Here is a 19,810-nt window from a genome sequence, read left to right as displayed (position 1 = left end):
TTTTCAAGTTTTGTCAAATTCCCAGCAAATATAAACTAGGTTATCGCTTAAAGTGAAGTTTGACCTAATTTATATTTGTTATATATTCCCTCTGTTTCATACATATCTAAATGATAGCTTTTCAGAAAAGTGGATTTTGACTGACACAATGATTTGTATCTCATGAAGGGAGAGTAAATGAGGTTTGTGTGACTGAAGTTTTTGTAATTTGGGGTCTTTTTTGACCCCAAGAATATAGAGATGACAGGGGGTGGTAATTTTGGAGGGAAGAAGTATAATAAAATTAGGACAGGTGAGGAGGTAATGTAAGAATTAGATCATCTGCTCATGGCAGGCACAATTCCTTTTTTCCCTTATTTTAATCTAATATCAAAATTGCATTAAAGTAATAATATGTATTCCTGCCTCTAAGAGTTATATAAATAATATGTATGTTCAATGCAGAAAATTTAGAAAATTTTTTTAGAAAAGAAAAAATTCAAGCGATTGCCAGTGGTCTCTACACCTGCCATCCAAAATAGTCATCATTAAGTTTCAGTGTAGAAACCCTTCTGTTACTTTGTAGGCCACTTTCCCATAAACCTTGTTTTGGACCCAAGGCCATTTGGAAACACAATAGGCATTTTAAGTTTCTCCCATAATCCAAGAACAAGTTTCCATAAAAGATTTTTTGATCAACATTTTCGGATATTAAATGCATTGAAAATTGATCACAAAACAGAATTGTGAATAGTTAATATTAAAAACATTTCTCATGATTTCTAAAGATTACAAGTTTGAGTTTATCTTTTGACACTAATCTTTTTTTATATTATTACAAGACAATAAATTCTTAGAAATAGAAAATATTTCTAATGTAGAAACTCAAAATACATTTTCATTTTTACATAGGCACATTGGCTTTAAAGTAAGATGTATGTATAAATAGGTGTATAAATAGGTCCTTAATTCATAAATTGCTTATTTTTACATATTTTGTTCTTTAGATAAATGGAAGTCAGTTAAGATATTCTTATGAAAAATGGCTTTGTCTTTTTTTTTTTTTTTAATCTCTTCCCTTTCTCCTTCTGACAAATCAACATCTGCTTCTGTATAGCTAACTGCTGCTATTTTCTGCTTCTATGACAGCTAGCCGATGGCGGAGTCTCTTCTCTTCAACTGCCTCACTGGCTTTTCCTTATAGTCCTGTTGCAAGACTCAGCCCTTATAGCAATGGCATTAATACTCCCAGCTTCTCTAAAACCTCAAATAAAGCAATACTAACACCTGAAAAAACAGGTAATGTTTCAACTTCTTGACTAGCTGCTTGCTTTGTTATTCAGTCACTAAACACAGCTTAAATATCCATCTTTCATTGACAAGCTTAAGGGAAATCGGATAATGGAGAGTTTGTGCTGTACGCTTACTTTGGGTACAAGAAAGCCTAGCACTAATTTGTACTCTAACACCATCGACTGACTGTTCTCCATTGTGTTTAGTCTTCCCTCTTTAGCAAAAGCATATGTATGCAATTATGTATTTCTAAGTATCTGATGTGCTTTTAAAATTAAATGTCCAATACAAAGTAGGTAGTTTTTATTATAATTCAAGATTGTAAGCTTTAATATTTTGTTTTTTAAATTTTAATTTTTCTGGCAGCTTTTTTATTAAGCTAGGGCTACGTAGAAAAAATAGTCATGGTGGCTTTTTGTGAGATGAGGGTCTCACCATTTCCTTATTTGTATCAGCACTGGTGTGATTCCATTCCTACAACTTTCTTCTATTTCTTCTTCAATTCATTTATCTCAAGCCATTGCTTTTTTACTTTCATGGGCAGCTGTAACTCTCCTGTGACTACTCAGTGGTCTAATTATGAAGGTTTTGCATATGTTTCTGTGCATGTATGTATCCCTTTTGTGTGTGGCATTCTTATCCAGTTATAGTACTATTGCTTGCACCCTTTAAAGAATGGACCAGATTAAATTTCAATTTTAAAATATGTAATCAGTTACTGCCAGAGACAAGTATGTCTTCTTACTAATAGTATACCTGAATATGTGTCCCTGTAATGTGCCTTTAGATAGATACTAATGCAGTGCAGATTTTAGCAGTAGGGAATTTTTTTATTGTGATCAAAAACACCTAACATGAAATCTGCCTCCTTAACAAATTTTGTAGTGTACAGTACAAGTCATTTTTTTAATTGTGAAAACTGAATTTGAAAAAACAGCAAACAGTTGGTTTTATGTATAGGAATTATGAACACATGAAGATGTGCGTATCGTCTGATCATCAAATGGTGATGTGTTGGTCATTTTTTGTGACATGAAGAGAGGAAAAAAATTGCTAGCTTATATATGAATTGTAACACATTATATAGATGTCAGTTCTTCAGACTAATAACACACATTTCCTTTGTGTTTTAGGTTACACTTCCAGGGGCTCCCCTCTCAGTCCCCAGTCATCTATCGACAGTGAGCTGAGTACGTCAGAATTGGAGGATGATTCTATCTCCATGGGATATAAGTTACAGGACCTCACTGATGTTCAGATCATGGCTCGTCTGCAAGAAGAAAGTATGTCTTCTTTTTAAACTAGAGAAGTGAGGCTTCCTCTTGGAATATAAGGGAAGTGGGGAGGTTCAGGCCTTTCTCTGCAGGTAATGGGCAAACAATTAGATTCTTTCTCTCGTATTGGTTTACTTTGTAGATGGAGCAGTTATATGAGAGTCTCACACTCTCATGAGGTGTTAGGGGGTATACTCTGATCAAAATACATTGATACGTAGACATTGCTGGTATTGCCATTGTGGAAATGGGCTGGCAGTTTCCTAAAAAACCAAACATGCAACTTCCAATTGGCCCAGCAGACTGTACCCTTGAGCATTTGTCCCAGAACAGTGGAAATTTGTGTTCACGCAGACACCTGTACATGAATGTTCTTAGCAGATTTATCTGTAACAGCCAAAAGGTGGAATTAGCTTAGATGTCCTTTAGTAGGTGAATGGTGAAACCAGCTCCTGTGAAACATCCATACCACAGAGTACTCAGCTATAACAAAGGAACAGACTACCAATACACACAGTATCTTGCATGTGAAATCATGCTGAGTGAAAAGGTGATTGCAAGAGAGTGCATGCTATATAATTCTATTTATATAATACTTTAAGATGACAAAATTTTAGAAATTGAGGACAGATTAGTGGTGGTTGGGGTTTAAGAATAGGCATGGAGTGTCAGGGGAGACATGGATATAGTTATAAAAGAGCATTTTTGTGGTGTTGGAACTGTTCAGTGTTTTGACTGTAATAGTGGATATGTGAAACCTGTAGATACTAAAATTGCATAGAACTTAGTACACATACACACGCACACACACACACTCTAAAACAGGGTAATCTGAATAAGATGAGTGGATTATATTACTGCTAATACCCTGGTTGTCATAGTATTCTATGATTTTGCAAAATATCACTGTTGGGGGAAACTGGGCAAAGTGTACCATATTATTTCTTAGCACTGTGTGTAAGTCAGGAGTTATAAAAATGCAATTAAAATTCATTGATATGCTTCTCAGGGTAAATAATTGTATGAGAGTAGATAAGTGGAAATGGGACAGTTTATCAGGGGTTATGCAATAAAGTTACAACAAATAATCCTGGAGTGAGCTACTTCAAGGACATTAATGGTATCAGAGGCACTGTAAGTTGCAGATCACAGAACTGGGCTAAGTTTGTTTTGGAGTTATCTTTTCAGGTCAATACAAGTAGAAACAACCAAGTATTGTTTAAGCATAACAACTTCCTGCTTTCAGAATTAGTCAAGGCTACTATGAGAAACATGGTAACACCTATACAGGATTTAATAAGATACATTTTGAGGGGAAGAGTGATTATTTTATATTATTTTTTAGTAACAACAAATTTAAATTTTCTAAAAATATATAGCTAAAAGATTGGATGTCAGTTTCAGAAGTTAAGTAGTCATAAATAGACTACTTTAAAAAAAACTGTGGTATTGGCAATGAGTTAAATGGCAAGAAACTTGCAGTTTGCCTATTTTTAGATGGTTGCCATTTTGGATGACCTAAAACTATTGAAGTGTCAATGTGCTTTGAAAGAGATAATATTAGTAACGAAAAAGAACAAAAGAGAGATGACCTTGTTAGATAATATTTGTACCTTGGGTTTTAAACTTTCCCTTTGACTTTGAAATTTGTGAATGGGAGCAGACTGTCTTCTTACTGGGGCAGACACTGGATGATTTTAATTGTTCTAACTCATAGCAAATTCCTCTCTTTCTAAATACTTCCTGATTTGCAAAGGGATCATTTAGGGAAATTGATAGATACTGATTGATGAGCTACAGCAGGTATATTTAAACTTTGCTGGAATTGGGGCAATCTTTTTGCAAAACAGAATTGTCTAGCATTAGATATCTGTTTAGTAGGTAAATGTGTTTGTTTTCTTGGGATTTAATAAACTAAGAACAAGATAATGAGTCTCTTTGAATAGTTTGGCACACATTTTTGTGCAATATTTGATTAATTATAATTTAATGTTAGCTAGATTGAAATACCTCATAAGAATACTGTTTTGTTGTTATTTTACAGGTCTCAGGCAAGATTATGCTTCCACTTCAGCATCTGTGTCAAGACATAGTTCCAGTGTGTCCTTGAGTTCAGGAAAAAAAGGGACAAGTAGTGATCAAGAATATGACCAATACAGTCTGGAGGATGAAGAAGAATTTGATCATTTGCCACCACCTCAGCCTCGTCTTCCAAGATGTTTACCTTTCCAAAGAGGAATTCCCCACTCACAGACTTTCTCCAGCATTCGGGAGTGTAGGAGGAGCCCCAGTTCCCAGTATTTTCCTTCAAATAATTACCAGCAGCAACAGTATTATTCTCCTCAAGCCCAAACTCCAGATCAGCAGCCAAATAGGACCAGTGGAGGTAGGTCGTGTGTCTCTTTGGTATTTGATGTGCTTTGTTCTTTCATATGTGGTCAAGAAATGGTTTGAAGGTCAACATAAATAATTGGTAGATGTTTTCCAGATTTGTTAGGTTCCTCTTCAAGACCTTATCCGTTTGGTTTAAGTTTATATCTATAATTGACTGGCTTCTGATGACAGGTCCCAGATTTATAGCTTTAAGAAAACCACCATGAGGTAGATGGCTCAGAAAGAGTTAACAGTGTGGAACATCTTTATGTTGTTGCTGGTACAGCCAGAGCATAGCAGGGTTGTGCAAGTTAAGGAGTTCATGGTTGAGCCCCTGGAGTCCAAGGCTGTGAGTTGCATTGGTCTCAGCTTTGTGCAGCCTTCGGTCCTTGACCGCCTGTTCGTAGCATAGTGATGGTAAGCATGGACGATGACGCGTGGGGAGGACACTGCTCTTGCGCATCCAGATTGAGGGAAGTTTGAGATGTGTCTTTCCCTTTGATTTCCTGATGGCTAGAATTAAGATCTATGTAGCAGTAGGAATATGGGGGCTGATATTTGGCATGGTAATGGGAAGTTGATGTGTGTTAATGTCAACGTGGTGGGTTGGAGTGTGTGTCATTCTCTGTAATATTTTTTTCTATCTTCCTCTTCTTCATTTATCTTTCTCCCTCACTCCCAGGAGTTAGACTCCTTGACTTCCAAGAACCATGGGGAAAGCAATCATGTAATATCCTGATGTGTTTTTGTACTAAGGATTGGCCAGACCTACACTACAAATTTGGTGTATGATGAAGAAACAAACTTCTTAAAAATAATTCATAGTTATACAGTTATGGCTTTTAATTATTATATAGCACCATTTCTCTAAAGCTGGGCCCAGAAGTGATCAAATGGTATTTAAAAATATCAGTAGGCCGGATACCAATTGTGTTAGTGATCAACTGATACCGTGTTTTTAGTTTTTACCTTTTCTTCCTCTGTACTTGCGTCATTCATGCTAATTAAGAGATCATTTGAAAATATTTAACTTTTATGTTCATAATCTTTTACCATCTCGAGATTTCAAGTTTAAAAGAGTGGCAGATAAAATGTCACAGTGACTAATATATTAAAGCTCATAGTATCAGAAAGACAGTATATCCCGTGTGCTTACTGGAAGTCATAGCGTCACATTAAAATTGAGAGACGGGGCAGCTAGAGTTGTTTCTCTAAAGGTTTTTTACCCTGGTGTTCATGGTCAAGTTGTCAAGCAGATGCTAGCTCTGCATCTTGATTAGCATTGTCCATGGGATCAGTTTCCTCCACTGCACTGTTTGTCGCACCTTAGAAAAGTGATATTCACTTTCATCAAACACCATTTTGAAAAGGGTTAGGTTTCCCTGAAACCTGTGCTTTGATATTCCTCATAGGAAAGTGGAGATATACCACGGTTTAGGTTCCTTTGCGGTAGTTTTATTTTTCCTAAAAGGTCTGGTTTCCACAACACAGAGAAAAATGGAATACGAAGGCAATTTTCTGGATACCACATCTGACTAATTAATGGTTGAGAGCACAGGCTCTGAAGTGCGGTAGACCTTGAGTGCCAGTGCTGTCTGCCCACTTCCTTGAGGGGTTTCTTAAGTCTCTAAGCTTTGGTTTCCCTAACTATAAAATGTGGACAACATACTATCTTAGTAAACTTAGGTATAATTCCACATCAAATCGTCTAGTACATATTCAACCTTATAAGGAGTAAATGCAGTACTGAATGTTACATTGCCAGGGGCTTGGAGTGGATGTGCTGAATAAAGGTTGTCTCTCCCAACCCTCTTTCTAAACTTTCGTGAACTTATGGCTCCGATGTCTGAGCCTATACTATTTGGGCAAAATTGTGAAATAAGAACGGTAACTTTGAATGTAATCTATCAAATGTTTTTCTAAATTATCAAAATAATATAGATAGGAGAAAATAATTATTAAATAATCGAGTCTATTTTAAAATAATTGAAAGTAAACTAGAAATGTTTATTTACATTTACTGCTTCCATAGCTTCTATATAGCCTAAATTCAAAGAGATGGCTCATGAAAGTTCTTGGAATATTTTCTGGGAGTCATAGAATTAAAAGCATATTTGGAATAACTTGTTAGAGATCAAAAATGACTAAATCTTGCAGAATCTTTACCAACTTTCTTAGGGTACAGGGGTTATCTGTGACATGATGTAGTCATTGTTAGCATGAGGACCTCCCCTGGCCCCTGTATTGACTGCAAGGCTATTAATAGGTCTCACTGTTGGGTGGGTGACTGAGTATCTCCTTTACTCCTAAAGCTTCCTGCATCTTTTGTTCCATGGAGTGGTGAGTCTTGCTGTCTCTATATGAACAAACTCATTTGAATTCTTTCCTTGGTCTATCCTCCAGTTTCCTGCTGCATCTAAGTCCTTGAAGATTGAATTGCTGATTTCTTGTGAAGACAGTAATAGCACATTAGTTTTGGTTCCTTAAACTTTAAAGTATATGTGGTTATTAAGACATTCCAAATTGTTCGACAGGAAAGTGTGCCTCATTTCCAGATGGTCTGACACAAGTTGGAGATCACAGCTTAGCTCCCAGAGAAATAGTGTCCTAAATATTTACACTTGGAAGACTTTGTTTTTAAGAACGTATTTCAAGATTAAAGCTTGAAAAACTGACTTGGTGTTTAAATATGAGTAAAGATTGGTTTTAAAGAGTGATGGATCTAGATCAACAGCGATTAGAAACATAACAACCAAGTGTAGTGCACGAACCTTGATTGGATTGTGGTTTAGGGGGAAAGATATCCTTGAGATATTTGGAAAATTTTGTGTATGGATTATGATGTTACTGTTAATTTGTTTATATATGATGATGATATTGTGATTCTGTAGAACTTTCTCATGCTTAGGAGGTCCGTGTGCATTTACGGTTGAAGTGTCAAGATGTCTGCAGCTATATTATTTAGTAAAAACAAACAAATGTATATATGGAGATGAATCAAATATGGCAAAATGAAAACCAGTATATCTAGGTGGAAAATGTACATGTGCTTATGATACTATTTTTCAACGTTTCAATATATGAAAACTGTTATGGTAAATAGAAGTTTAAAAAAGAAACATAGAAGCTCAATTTTCTAAATAGTAGCATATAATTATTTCCCTTTACCTCTCAGCTACTTAAAAAATACATAGTGAAAATAATTTGGTCTCATACTGGTAAAAGGCTCACATTTTCACACCCGTTTTTGTGATGTTCAAAAAATCTAGATGTAGGCTCCAAGACTTTGTCCCTTCTCTTTTTAATTTCTCACGTCTACAGACTCTCTGCTAACACACGGTATTTGCTGAATGTATTAAGTGTCTGTGGGTGGGGCTAGGAACTTTAATAGGAATTTGGGAGTACAAGACATACTATTGTTAAAAATGGGCCTGAAGGTGATAATGAGGAAAATAGTTAAGAAATCTAACAGTCAGTGGCAGTATTTGAGCATTATTACTCTAGAAATATGCACAGAAAGTAAGGAAGTGTGTGAGTGGTGGATACCTGAAGCAGGAGATGGGTAGAAAAGCTTCTCTAAGGAAGTAATAATTGTTCTAATTCTTACAGTATTAGTAAGAGTTATTCAGGGGGGTAAAATACTCTTTTCCGTTTTTCTATCCTAATGTTCTCTACAATTTCTTATGCTTTCTTATTATGTAAGTATACTTATTATATTTAATTTTCTTCTTCCTAGACCACCCCAAGGAGGCAAAAATTACTAGACAGGGCTACAATTAATGGGTGTAAGTTATGTAGAAGGAGCAGGGTGTGAGGGGGGAGAAGAGATGAGTTTGATTTTGCCTTTGAATGCATTTTGGGTTAGTGTTCAAATATATCATTTGTTTTCTGATTTAGCTTGAAAGAAAATGACCACAACAAGCTTGAATGTTCTGCTGTGTGCATTTTACTGTGTTGGGGTATATATAAATAAAGATAAAAATATCTTGCAGATTTTGGGGGCAATGAAAAAATCTTAGCTATTATAATGGACTGTGATTTTCCAAAGTTTACCCCTGCCCTTCATAGTGTTGTTCTTTAATATTTAATTTCTTTGATCTGGGAGAAATTAAATTTTAAATTCCATTTAAATTTATTTTAGATTTTCTCCTTAGGCTCAATAACAGGGAAAATAAAACACTGAGAAACACTGGTCCATATGCTAAACTCAATGAGAATGGGAACTGTATTTATCTAATAAATAAGTATCCCCACCATCTGAGTGCCTGGCATTTAGTATATACACAATAAATATTTGTTCCCTTGTTCATTCGTTCCTTCCACAAGGTGGGGAAGGGTGTCCAGGCAGAGGGTGCAGGCTGGCAGGTGGTAGAAGACTCCCCTGTGGTTGGAGAGGCCAGGGCGGGTATAGCAGGAGGTAAGGCTGGAGAAGCACATAGTGCCTGTGCCTTGATGTCTTTATCTGGGCCGTGCCCAGGCGCTTGGCTTTCCCATGATAAGCAAGAGAGGAATTGGAGTTGGAAAGGTTTCAGCAAGGGGGTGACTACATGTGTGCTTATGCTCTGGGAAGAGTGGGACTGGCTGTATGGGAAATGGATCGGAGGAACAAGACAGAGTGCATAGAGACCAACTAAGAGAATTTTGTGAAAAGGTAGGTGATAAATAAGGGGGGCTGAACTAGGTGGTAGTGGAAGATGCACTAAATATTCATGAGGCAGAATTAACAAGACTTGGAGCCTAGGGTGAAAGGGGAAGGTGAATCTTAGGAGACTCCCAGACTTCAGGATTAGGGGACTTGCTGGACCCGGCTACAGTTTGAGGATCTAAGTAATGTAGGAGAACAGCGTGTGAAGGGGAGAAAGAAATGAATGCAGTTTTGTACTTGAATGGGCTTTGGCTTGGTATTTAAATATATCCTTTGTTTTCTCAGCTTGAGTGACCTGACATATGTACTTTAGTTTTTGTGTGTGTGTGGGTGGGGGGTGTATTAAGAAACAGTCTTGTAGAGTTGTCATTTGTGGCAGATTTAAAAATCTCAGCAACGTTGAGATCTGTGTATGACTCTCTGCTGCCACTTGGTGGCAGAAGATGTGCTTAGCAAGGAGAAAAAAATTGAAGCATTTTCTTGGTCTTCTCCGAGTCTCCAAACATTTGCTGGCATACTCATGAAAGGTAAGACTTTCCAGAAGTTAATGTGGTCATGTTGATATGATGAATAGATATGTTAAGACATCTCAAGTTGGAATTTTGTTAATTTGTTTCATTTTGATAGGTTAGCAAAAGATTCAGTAAGGGTTGGTTTTGACTCGTTTTTAAAAATAAACATATAACTTAATTTGTAGTGGTTTTTTTTGTAAATTAAATGGCTTAAGATTATTTTATACTTATTTGATATAGTTTTATCTACTTATTGCATAGGAACAAAGATCATTGATTAGCTGATCCCTATCTCTTTTTATAGAATACTTATTTTCTTTTAACACAGTTTTGGTGGAACCTTCTGGTTAGAGAGTGTGTTTTCCTGTACAGCAGGTTAGTTCTCTGATAGTTTGATAATAAGCACGTGATAATTTTGATTTATCATTTACTTTTGAAAGCTAGTGTTTTAATTGGCAAAACATTTTTTATTTTTAACTTAGTAAAATTCCTTTCTCTTCCAGATAAGCTCCGAAGAAGTATGCCCAATCTCGCCCGGATGCCAAGTACAACCACCGTTAGTAGCAACGTTAGTTCTCCAGTCACCGTGCGGAACAGTCAGAGTTTCGACTCAAGCTTGCATGGAGCTGGAAATGGAATTTCAAGAATACAATCTTGTAGTAAGTATAAAAAGTTTTCATTTTTTTTTGTAATTTTTAATTAGTTGTAACACCCATTAAGAAAATATTACTGTTTTATTTCCTCTTTTTTTTTTACTTGCAAGCACACTAAAGGAAGCTTTTCTCCTTGTTTTGTAATCTTTTCTTTTGTATTTCACCATTACAATTGAGTATTATTTTCACCAGTACTTGTGTTATCAGTTAATAATAGTAAATTATATGTAGTCCTTTATATTCAAGGATAGCAGTAGAAGTACTAAGTGGTGATTACTTTATCCAGTCATCACAGAGAAACCTTTTTTCTTTGCAGATCCTCCTCTTTCTAGCGGTCTGCCTGATACCTTTGCTCTGTAGAAGCATGCTTAATTCTGTCTGTTCCTTTGGTCTTATCTTTCACCAATCCATGGCATTTTTTTTTCCCCAAATGAAGTTATGTTTTAGTGTGGCCAATATAGCTTTTATCTACTGCATTTCAGCTTACCCCACAATCTTGCTCACTTTTTATACATTTCATCTCGCAGTGAGCATTGCAGTGAGTGTTAGACCCAGTGCTGTGTGTCTTCACTTTGTGCAGGGATGTGGTTATTCCAGACTTTTCCCTCATTCCTACTCATGCTGTCAATATGGGTTGTTGGGCTGAAGTCTTACACTGACCCCTGGGAGAAAGGCACAAGGTCATAGTGACAGTACACATATATGTGTCCAAACTTGGGAGACCCGAAGTGTTTTCAGCCTGTATTGGCCAAGAGTCAACAACCAGATGTCTACATCTGCATCCAAAATGGTTTGTAGCCCTTCTTCCTTAAACCCAGTTTTGAGTTTCAAGTGGTATTTCCCCAACATGCGATGGTTTTTCATTTCTTTGTGTCTTAGTTCCTAACAACCAAATGACAGCCTTGACTCTGTGCAAGGGACTGTGCTAATTAGTTTATATTCATTATCTTATTTAGCCCTACCAGCAACTCTGTGAGGTAGTTTCTATTGTCATTCCCATTTTGTGGACGAGGAGACAGTTGTAGATAGGTTAAGTAACGGTTTGCCCGAGGCCATGCAGGTGGGAGAGCAGAGATGCAAACCCAGTCTTTTAACCACTGTGATATTCCGACTCTTCTCTGCCTGGCATTTTTCTATCCCCTTCTTCGTCCAGTTTATTCCTATGACCTTTATAATACAGGACAAATGCCACGCCCTTTGAAAGTCTTCATTGCTTCACTGATGACCCTAACACTCTCCCAGACACCCCCACAGCAAGGCTAGAATGCATTAGATTTTTGGTGCTTACCTCTGTTACTTAATGTATCATGTTCTGCTGATAATATAATTTATCTTCCTTTCTAGGTTATATGGTTATTGTAGGCTTGGACCATAGCTTATTTTCTGTTTCCAGCATCTGGCATGTTGCCTGAACATAATGAACTTTCAGTGAATGCTTGAATGAATGAATGAATGAATGCCATATGGCTCTCTCTGAAGGCTTGACCTGTTAAATATTTGAATTAATGCCTTGTGTGAAGACACAGAGGCAACCTGTGAAATTTGCTAATGGTGTGAAACAGAGAGGACTACTATCTGATATTATATCAGGAGGTTAGAACAATGGACCAAGTATATCATGAGGAAATTTAACTGAGAGGAATTCTATATTTGAGTTATAAAAATCAATGTGTAAGTATGGGATAGGAGAAATATGGTTTGGACAATAGCAGATGTGGTAGTGATTAGGAATTTTTGTTAACTGAACCTCAGTGTGTTAATAGCCAAAATAAAATAGACTGCACACTACAAAGAATGTTCAGCTTTGACTGAAGTGCCCAAAGGCCAAATGTGGGACAGTCAAGTCACTCAATAAATAATTATAGGGATGGATTATAAATGACAGAATAAAATAAATATCCATGGGTCTATACTTAATTGAATAAATAAATGAATGGAGAGGAGGGGAAATTCATTGCAGGAGAATTAGAATTAATAAATGTAAAAGAAATGAAAATAAAATCACTTGTAAGTCAGGCATAATATTGAGAGTGTCAATGTGTTATAGAAGGTCAGTCATAATGTTTTGTTTTAAAATTTTGGGATTCTGCTTTCGTTTACTTTCATTTCTGAGCATTCTAAGCTGCTGTTCTTTATATATTCTGAATTTATATCATGAAGGTTCCTATTCTGGACCATTTTACTTTCTGGAAAGAACAAGGTAGGACAGAGAAAGTTGGAAAGGTGGCAAGGTATAAAGGGAGGGACGTGGTTGTCTCTGTATTCTCATGGTACATTTTACTCTGTTGTGACATTTATTGCCATGTAAAGATTAATAATCTATCCATTTATGAGTGCTACTCTCAATTCTCCTAGGTTTTGAGTTCTTTGAGGGTAGATTTTAGGTTGACCTATGTATATGTGGTATTTTCAAGTCAAAATTATGAAATATCAATAATTTTAATAGTTATTTTTACTTTATCCTACTAATTTTTATATCTATTACAGACCCTAGAATAATGTCTAATTAGAATAGGGCGTGACAGAGTCTTGTAAGGTGCTAGTGTGATATTTATGTCTTGGTACAGGGAGTAGTTACATGAGTGTGTTCACTTTGAAAATTCATTGAGCTGTAGACTCAAGACTTACGTACTTTATGTATATTATGCTTCAAAAGAAATTGAGCCAAATGCATATATTGAGGGTTTTTAAATTAGTAATTTTTTTTTAAAGCAGTTTTAGGTTTACAGAATAATTGAATGGGAAGTACAGAGAGTTCCCATTTAACTGCTCACCCTCCAAACCTCTCTAATTTTCCGTTATTAACTTGCGTTAGTGCAGTAGATTTATTGTAGTTGATGAACTAATATATTAAAATTTGCATGGTTAAAAACTAATAAATTAAGGAATTGTAGAATTGGTAGGAAAAAAGCTTGGAGACATGATTTGTCAACCAAGAGAATTTACTGTGTCACAAAGCTAAATGGGAACACATCTATGGCAAAATCTTGTATACACTTTATTTTTCATAAAATTTTTTGACTACTGTACACTGACTACTATAGTACTATAGGCATTTCAATGTATAGATTTTACCTTGTGTGCTTGAACAAAACTAATTTAAGGAAATACTTTCAAGAGATGTTAAATTAATAAAACCTCAGATATATTTTTTTTGTCTTTTTTCCCTATTTTTATTTCAAAAATATATTTTATATTTTATGATTAAGTAAATGCAACTGTTTTAGAAAACAGGGTGTGTTCATGGTTAATTGAATTGCAAGTAGTAGGTAGCAAAGGCTAGAGTAGTTAATACATAGGCAGAATTGTGTGTATAAGTTTCTGTTAAATTAGATTTTCTTTTCCCTTTGAGAAATAGATGATAAAATTTAAAGATTTCTGCCTAAAAGTTTTTTGTTTTCGTTTTTTTAAAAAGAATTTTTTTTGTAGAGTTGGGTGTCTCACTATGTTGCCCAGTTTTATTTCAAACTCTTGGCCTCAAGTGAACCTCCCACCTTGGCCTCCCAAGGTGCTGGGATTACAGGCGTGAGCCACTGTGCCCAGCCAGTTTATTATTTTTTAATGTGAAATGATAAACAGTGTTGGGCTAGTATATTGATGAAGTTTTTAAATGAACTTCTTAATTTTGCTGCTATTATAAAGGCAATAATAGCTAATACTTGTTGAGAGGTTACTAAGTGCCAAGTATCATTCTAAGGCTTCATGTAGATTATTTAATCTTCCTAGCAAGCCAATGAGATAGGTAAATGCCATAATGAATGTTATTTAAGGAACATACCTGTAATAAACTGTACCTGCAGATAACACTTCTGTCTTCCTTTCTATAATTACAACTATTCAAGTGTCCTCTTGTTTTATTTTCATGAAACTATCCCCGGAGCAACCAGCAAGCAATCCTAATGTCTTCCAAGCAAGCAAGAAAGGATTTGTCTTACAAGAACGCAGAAAGTATCAAATTTGCTGAAAGGAAGGGAGGCCGTGCTTAGGCACCCCAAAATGTTGCTCATTGACAGACTAGGAGACTCTTGTCAAGGATTAGAATTTTCCACTATGAAATGCCGTCTGGAACCTGTATTTCCCTTACTGCTTCCTGTGCATATTGTGCTCTTAGACAATATAAGCTCTTTGAATGTAACATGCATTCCCTAAGTTGCATTGCAGATGTTTCCTCACATGAATGTCATATTCTCTTCTAGTTCCATCACCAGGACAGCTGCAACACAGAGTCCACAGCGTGGGACATTTCCCAGTGTCTGTCCGACAGCCTCTTAAAGCCACAGCCTATGTGAGTCCAACCGTTCAAGGCAGCAGTAATATGGCTTTATCCAACGGCTTACAGTTATATTCCAACACAGGAATCCCCACACCAAACAAAGCTGCAGCTTCTGGGATAATGGGTCGCAGTGCACTTCCGAGACCTTCTCTGGCAATAAATGGGAGTAATCTGCCTCGAAGCAAAATTGCACAACCTGTTAGAAGGTAAGAATCTTTGTTTGCATAACTTCATTTGCAGCTGGGAACTAGAAACTGCTCCCAGAACCATCCTGACTTTTCCCTTGCCACAGTGTAGCCTTAATAGGTCACTACCCTTTATGGCCTGGCTTGTGTCCTCCCCCTTCTGTAAAGTGATGGATGTCCCTGTATGGTCAGGTCCCCTTTTCTCTGATCTCATCTTCTTCCCTTACTCCCTCATCACTTCACTCCTGACACACTGTTTGCTTTTGCCAGGTAAGCTCCATCTCAGAGCGTTTCTAGTTTTCTGCTCCCAAATTATTTGCCTGTTCCCTGCCTCCTTCGGGCCTTTGCTCAGATGTCAGCTCTATCTCGAGTGTAAGCCCCATGAGGGCGGGGAGTATTTGATTCTTTGGTTCACTGCTGTATATTCCCCGTGCCAAGAACTACGTCTTATCACAGGGTAGGATCTCAAATATTTGTTGAATCAGTCACTTTTTATCAAAATGTGGAAAAAGGTGTTAGACACATGTGCACATGCACACCCTTCCTCCAAACTCATGGTTTGAAAAGGATCTTAGGGACACTCAGCTGGGGCTGTATCTGCTTATGTTTGTAAGTTCGTTATGATCCAGGTGGAGTTTTTTCTTACCTTCAGAATTCCAGATCACTTGCAGAGGACATCTCAGATCAGCCTGTGGTCATGGTGTACCCTTCTTGAACTGGATAAAGTAAAATCTATGATGTTGGGTTGCAGAGAGATTGGAAGATGAGAAAAGGGAGAGAATAAATAAAACTCTTGTAAGAAATTAGGATATGAAGGAAGAGAGAGGGGGAACCATAGTATAAGTTTGAAAGGGATGTGGGAACAGGTAATTGTTTTCTTTATGGATTTATGTATATGTAAATAGTTTTGCTTTTTGTTTGCTGATTAAAAATAGTAATAGATGTTCAGATCAAAAACAAATTAAAAAAAAATTTTTTTAAAACTCTTGAAAAATGAAAAAGTAAATAAATGCTGACCCGTAATCCTCCTGCCCAGATAGAAACTATTTTGCTACGTTTGTTCAGTAAATTCTGGCTTATTCTGCTTAGTAAATGCAAAGCTATGTTGTCATGTTCATGCTGAATAGAATCACATTATTTGATGCATATATGTTATTGCAGACCATCCATTTATCCCTGGATGTATGTCTCCAAACTAAACTCCTGAAAAGGTGGTCACTGCTGGAATATAGGAGAGGGTCTGTTTCCCAAAACTAAAGCGAACACTGGGTATTACCATTCTTTTTAAATACTTTGCCAATACGACAGGCAAATTTTCAATTATTAGTAAGGTTGAAAATTTCTTCATGTTTATTTCCTGTTTGTATTCAATGACCATTTTTGTTTTTAGGTCATTTTCCTATTGAGGAGTTTCTTTCCGATTTTAAAATATTTTTAATACACTAAGGATATTGGTCATTTTTATTTATGTTGCAAATTTGCTTGTGCACATACAACACTCATGGCACTGTGCTGTGAGCCTCAGCAGGTGAGCATGCTGTGAAGGCCCACAGGTGTGAACCTGAACTATGCTTTGGATAGTGCCGATAGCTTGTCATTACTGGAGTGGAGGAGCGTTGATGGGAGAGTAGATCAAAGTAAGTGATGCAACTCATGAGATTACTAACAGTCTTTCTTTTTTTCATCCCTTTATAGTTTCCTCCAGCCTCCAAAGCCTCTGTCTTCACTCAGCACTCTGAGGGATGGAAATTGGAGAGATGGTTGCTACTGATGCAGTTTTATATGCCCCTTGAAGAATGGGAAAGAAGTGAAACATGAGGGTTGTGTTACCTAGCTGGCTGGGTAACAGCGGATGTTGGGATATTCTTTCCCTTTTGCATTTTAATATATTTACTGCATTGTTTTTCAACGGACCAGTCACCAGAGACTAATTATTGCACTTAAATATTTGCCTGAGATACTGCAACATTCTCAAATCCATGATTGCAGTATTGTGACGCTTAGATCTAGGAAGTTTTTGTAGAACTGCTCTGTACCTGAATACTTTTTGAGAGAATTGAGATGTATCAATAATGCTTTGCCATATGAGTTTTTTAAAGTAACTTGTTCAATTTACTTACGTGTTCTAAACATCTGTCCATTACATGTTCTGTATTTTAATACATTGCATATTTACAACTAGGTTCTATAATGTATGCTTTGAAATTTACTTTTTTATAGTTTACAGGAATTTTATTTTTTGTGCCTATTTCTTTTTACACCTATGTGAACCACTATGGAACAACTTAAATTTTGTGCCATAAAAATATTTTTGTGGTAAGGTACTATTTTTTTAGCTCTAGGGATATATCAGCAAAAATACATCATACAATTTGAGAGACATAACTTTGTGTTGAATGAGCACAACATGATCTGAAGCATTGCAAGGAGATAGCCAGACAGCAGAGTTAAATGGTCTTGTCTTTTTCATTGTTAATTTATTGTCATACATGGGTTTCATATTTATAACGGCATCACAAGCTCATTGCACTTAATACCTGCAATGTTTGCTACTGTACCACAATTGATTTTCAATACTTTATTACAAAGAATGAAACTGTAATGTTTTATTAACAATGCTTCTGGAAATGAATGCATTTTAAAGCAAATAAATCTTTTTGATAGACCTTTTACAAAATCCATTTGCACTAATGAATGCTTTCTTATGGCATATGACTTAATATTTGTTACTGTGTACACTGCTGTTTTGGAATGTTCAGAAATAAAGACTCTATTTCAGCAATATCAGGTCATGCATGAATGTGCAGCACAAACAGCATGAATGCATATATATATTTCACTGCAATTGTGAAAATAGGTACTGTTGCTATATTCTTGTACATGGCATTTGTACCTCAAGCAGGTAGATTTAGAATACTCACGTTGTAAAAATTGGTTTTCTTTTCTCACATACTTCTCGTAAGAAATATGAGGTTTTAGTTTTATAATGAGGTGTAGGTCTCATTTAGAAAGGCCACTAGAACTTAAGCAGCCTGTTGCTCAGAAACACATTTATGCGTAAACACTGTCAGTGGAGATTTCAATATTTTACAAGGGTTGAATTTGAAATACTTTGTCAGTATCGGCAAAGTAGTAAAGTGCTCTCATTATTCTACATTATATTTGATATTTGTTGGAAAACTTTACCTGAAGCTACTATGGAAAGTTTAGGCCACGGTTTTTATGTTAGGTTTTAAAGCAGAATTGTATCTATGGTCATTAGAGATTTTAATTTTTTTAAAAAGTGTGCCTCTGTATATAATTCTGTCTAGAACTAAAAGGACTGGTTTTTAGATAACTTGCACTTCAAATGCAATGTGAGCCAGAGGAGGTGAGACATGAAAGGGGAAGTAATATTTATTGAGCACTGCAGTGACAACTGTGTACAATATTTTGTATGTTTGTCTAATTTAGATTTAACAATCACCTATTGTTATCACCACTTTAAAGATGAAGACAGTGAGTCCCAGAGTGGTGACATTAGCATTGGGTAAACATTTAGCTAGTAGACAGTGAAGCTGACATTAGAATCCAGGTTCATCTGACTCAGAAAGTCTGTTTTTCCTCACTACTGTACTCTCTTCCCATGAACACCTGTAGTTAGTATATTTTTAAAGAATCAGTTTATGTTCTGCAGAGGAAATTAAAAAGATTCAATTCAGTATCAATCCAAATATTTGAATTATGTTGAAAAAAGTCTGCTTGGCCCTTGGGATAAAAAACAAAGATCCCTTCATCTTGGATTTTGCATTCCTGTTGGGGAGAGAGTATAAACCATAGGTAAGTAAATCGCAGCATTTAGGTCATAAATGCTATGGGAAAAAAGAAAGGAGACCAAGGTAAGGTGAGTTGAGAAAAAATAGGGATGGGGAGAGATCACACTATTACAAGGGTCATCTAGGTAGATATCCTTAAGGTGCTGATGTTTGAGCAAAGACTTGAAAATGGAGAGTTAGTCCCGAAGATATTTTGCAGCCTTTTTCACCTGGAGTTCTATTTGTGTTCATGACTATTTTCAGTTCTACCTGGAATGGTATAGAGCTATTATTCTAGATGCACATGAGAGCATTTAATACATTACAGAGATTACTAGGGCAGTGTTTCTCAAAGTGTGGTTCCCATGCCACTAGCTGCAGCAGCATCTGTTGGGAACTTGTTATAAATGCATGTTCTCAAGCCCCACCCCAGACCTACCGAATCAGCCCTCTAGGTGATTTGTGGAATCCCCTATAAGAGAGGCTGATGGAAGGGAGGGAACAGCCTGTGTGAAGGCCGTAAGGCGGAGCATGCCTGTGTGTTTGAGGAACAGCAAGGGGGCCAAGGGGGCTGCAAACAGGGAACAAGGAGGAGAAAGCCACAGAGATGAGGTCAGAAAGGTAATAGGGCAAGGCCAGGTAGGGCATGGTGGGCCATAGTTAGGACTTTGATTTTATGCTGACATGAGAAGAAGCTATTGCTTGGTTTTGAACAGCAGCCTACATAATTTGACATATTTAAAAGCATTACCCTGGCATTTGGTGAGAATGGACTGTAAAAGGGCAAATGTAGATGCCGGCAAGGTGAATTCAACAATTTCAGTAATCC

The 19,810-nt window shown here is 36.5% G+C and overlaps 1 protein-coding gene across 7 annotated transcripts in view; it reads left to right on the top strand.

The window, feature by feature from the left end:
* SLAIN1 (SLAIN motif family member 1) overlaps positions 1 to 17,969 on the top strand; it is a 52,368-nt gene extending 34,399 nt beyond the window's left edge. For 2 of the 7 annotated variants that reach the window (XM_069467126.1, XM_069467129.1), the window contains 6 exons: positions 1,129 to 1,278; positions 2,406 to 2,555; positions 4,591 to 4,932; positions 10,580 to 10,735; positions 14,926 to 15,208; positions 16,883 to 17,969. In XM_069467126.1, coding sequence (XP_069323227.1) covers positions 1,129 to 1,278; positions 2,406 to 2,555; positions 4,591 to 4,932; positions 10,580 to 10,735; positions 14,926 to 15,208; positions 16,883 to 16,958 — 1,157 coding nt within the window. In that variant the 3' untranslated portion in view covers positions 16,959 to 17,969. The remainder of the gene's footprint in view (positions 1 to 1,128; positions 1,279 to 2,405; positions 2,556 to 4,590; positions 4,933 to 10,579; positions 10,736 to 14,925; positions 15,209 to 16,882) is intronic. The other 5 variants (XM_069467127.1, XM_069467130.1, XM_069467131.1 and 2 more) reach the window with 4 other exon arrangements.
* Positions 17,970 to 19,810: the final 1,841 nt, after the last annotated feature.

The sequence above is a fragment of the Eulemur rufifrons genome, chromosome 4, assembly GCF_041146395.1.
Source record: "Eulemur rufifrons isolate Redbay chromosome 4, OSU_ERuf_1, whole genome shotgun sequence".
NCBI classification, from domain to species: Eukaryota; Metazoa; Chordata; class Mammalia; order Primates; family Lemuridae; genus Eulemur; species Eulemur rufifrons.
This window is presented reverse-complemented; position numbering and strand designations above follow the sequence as displayed.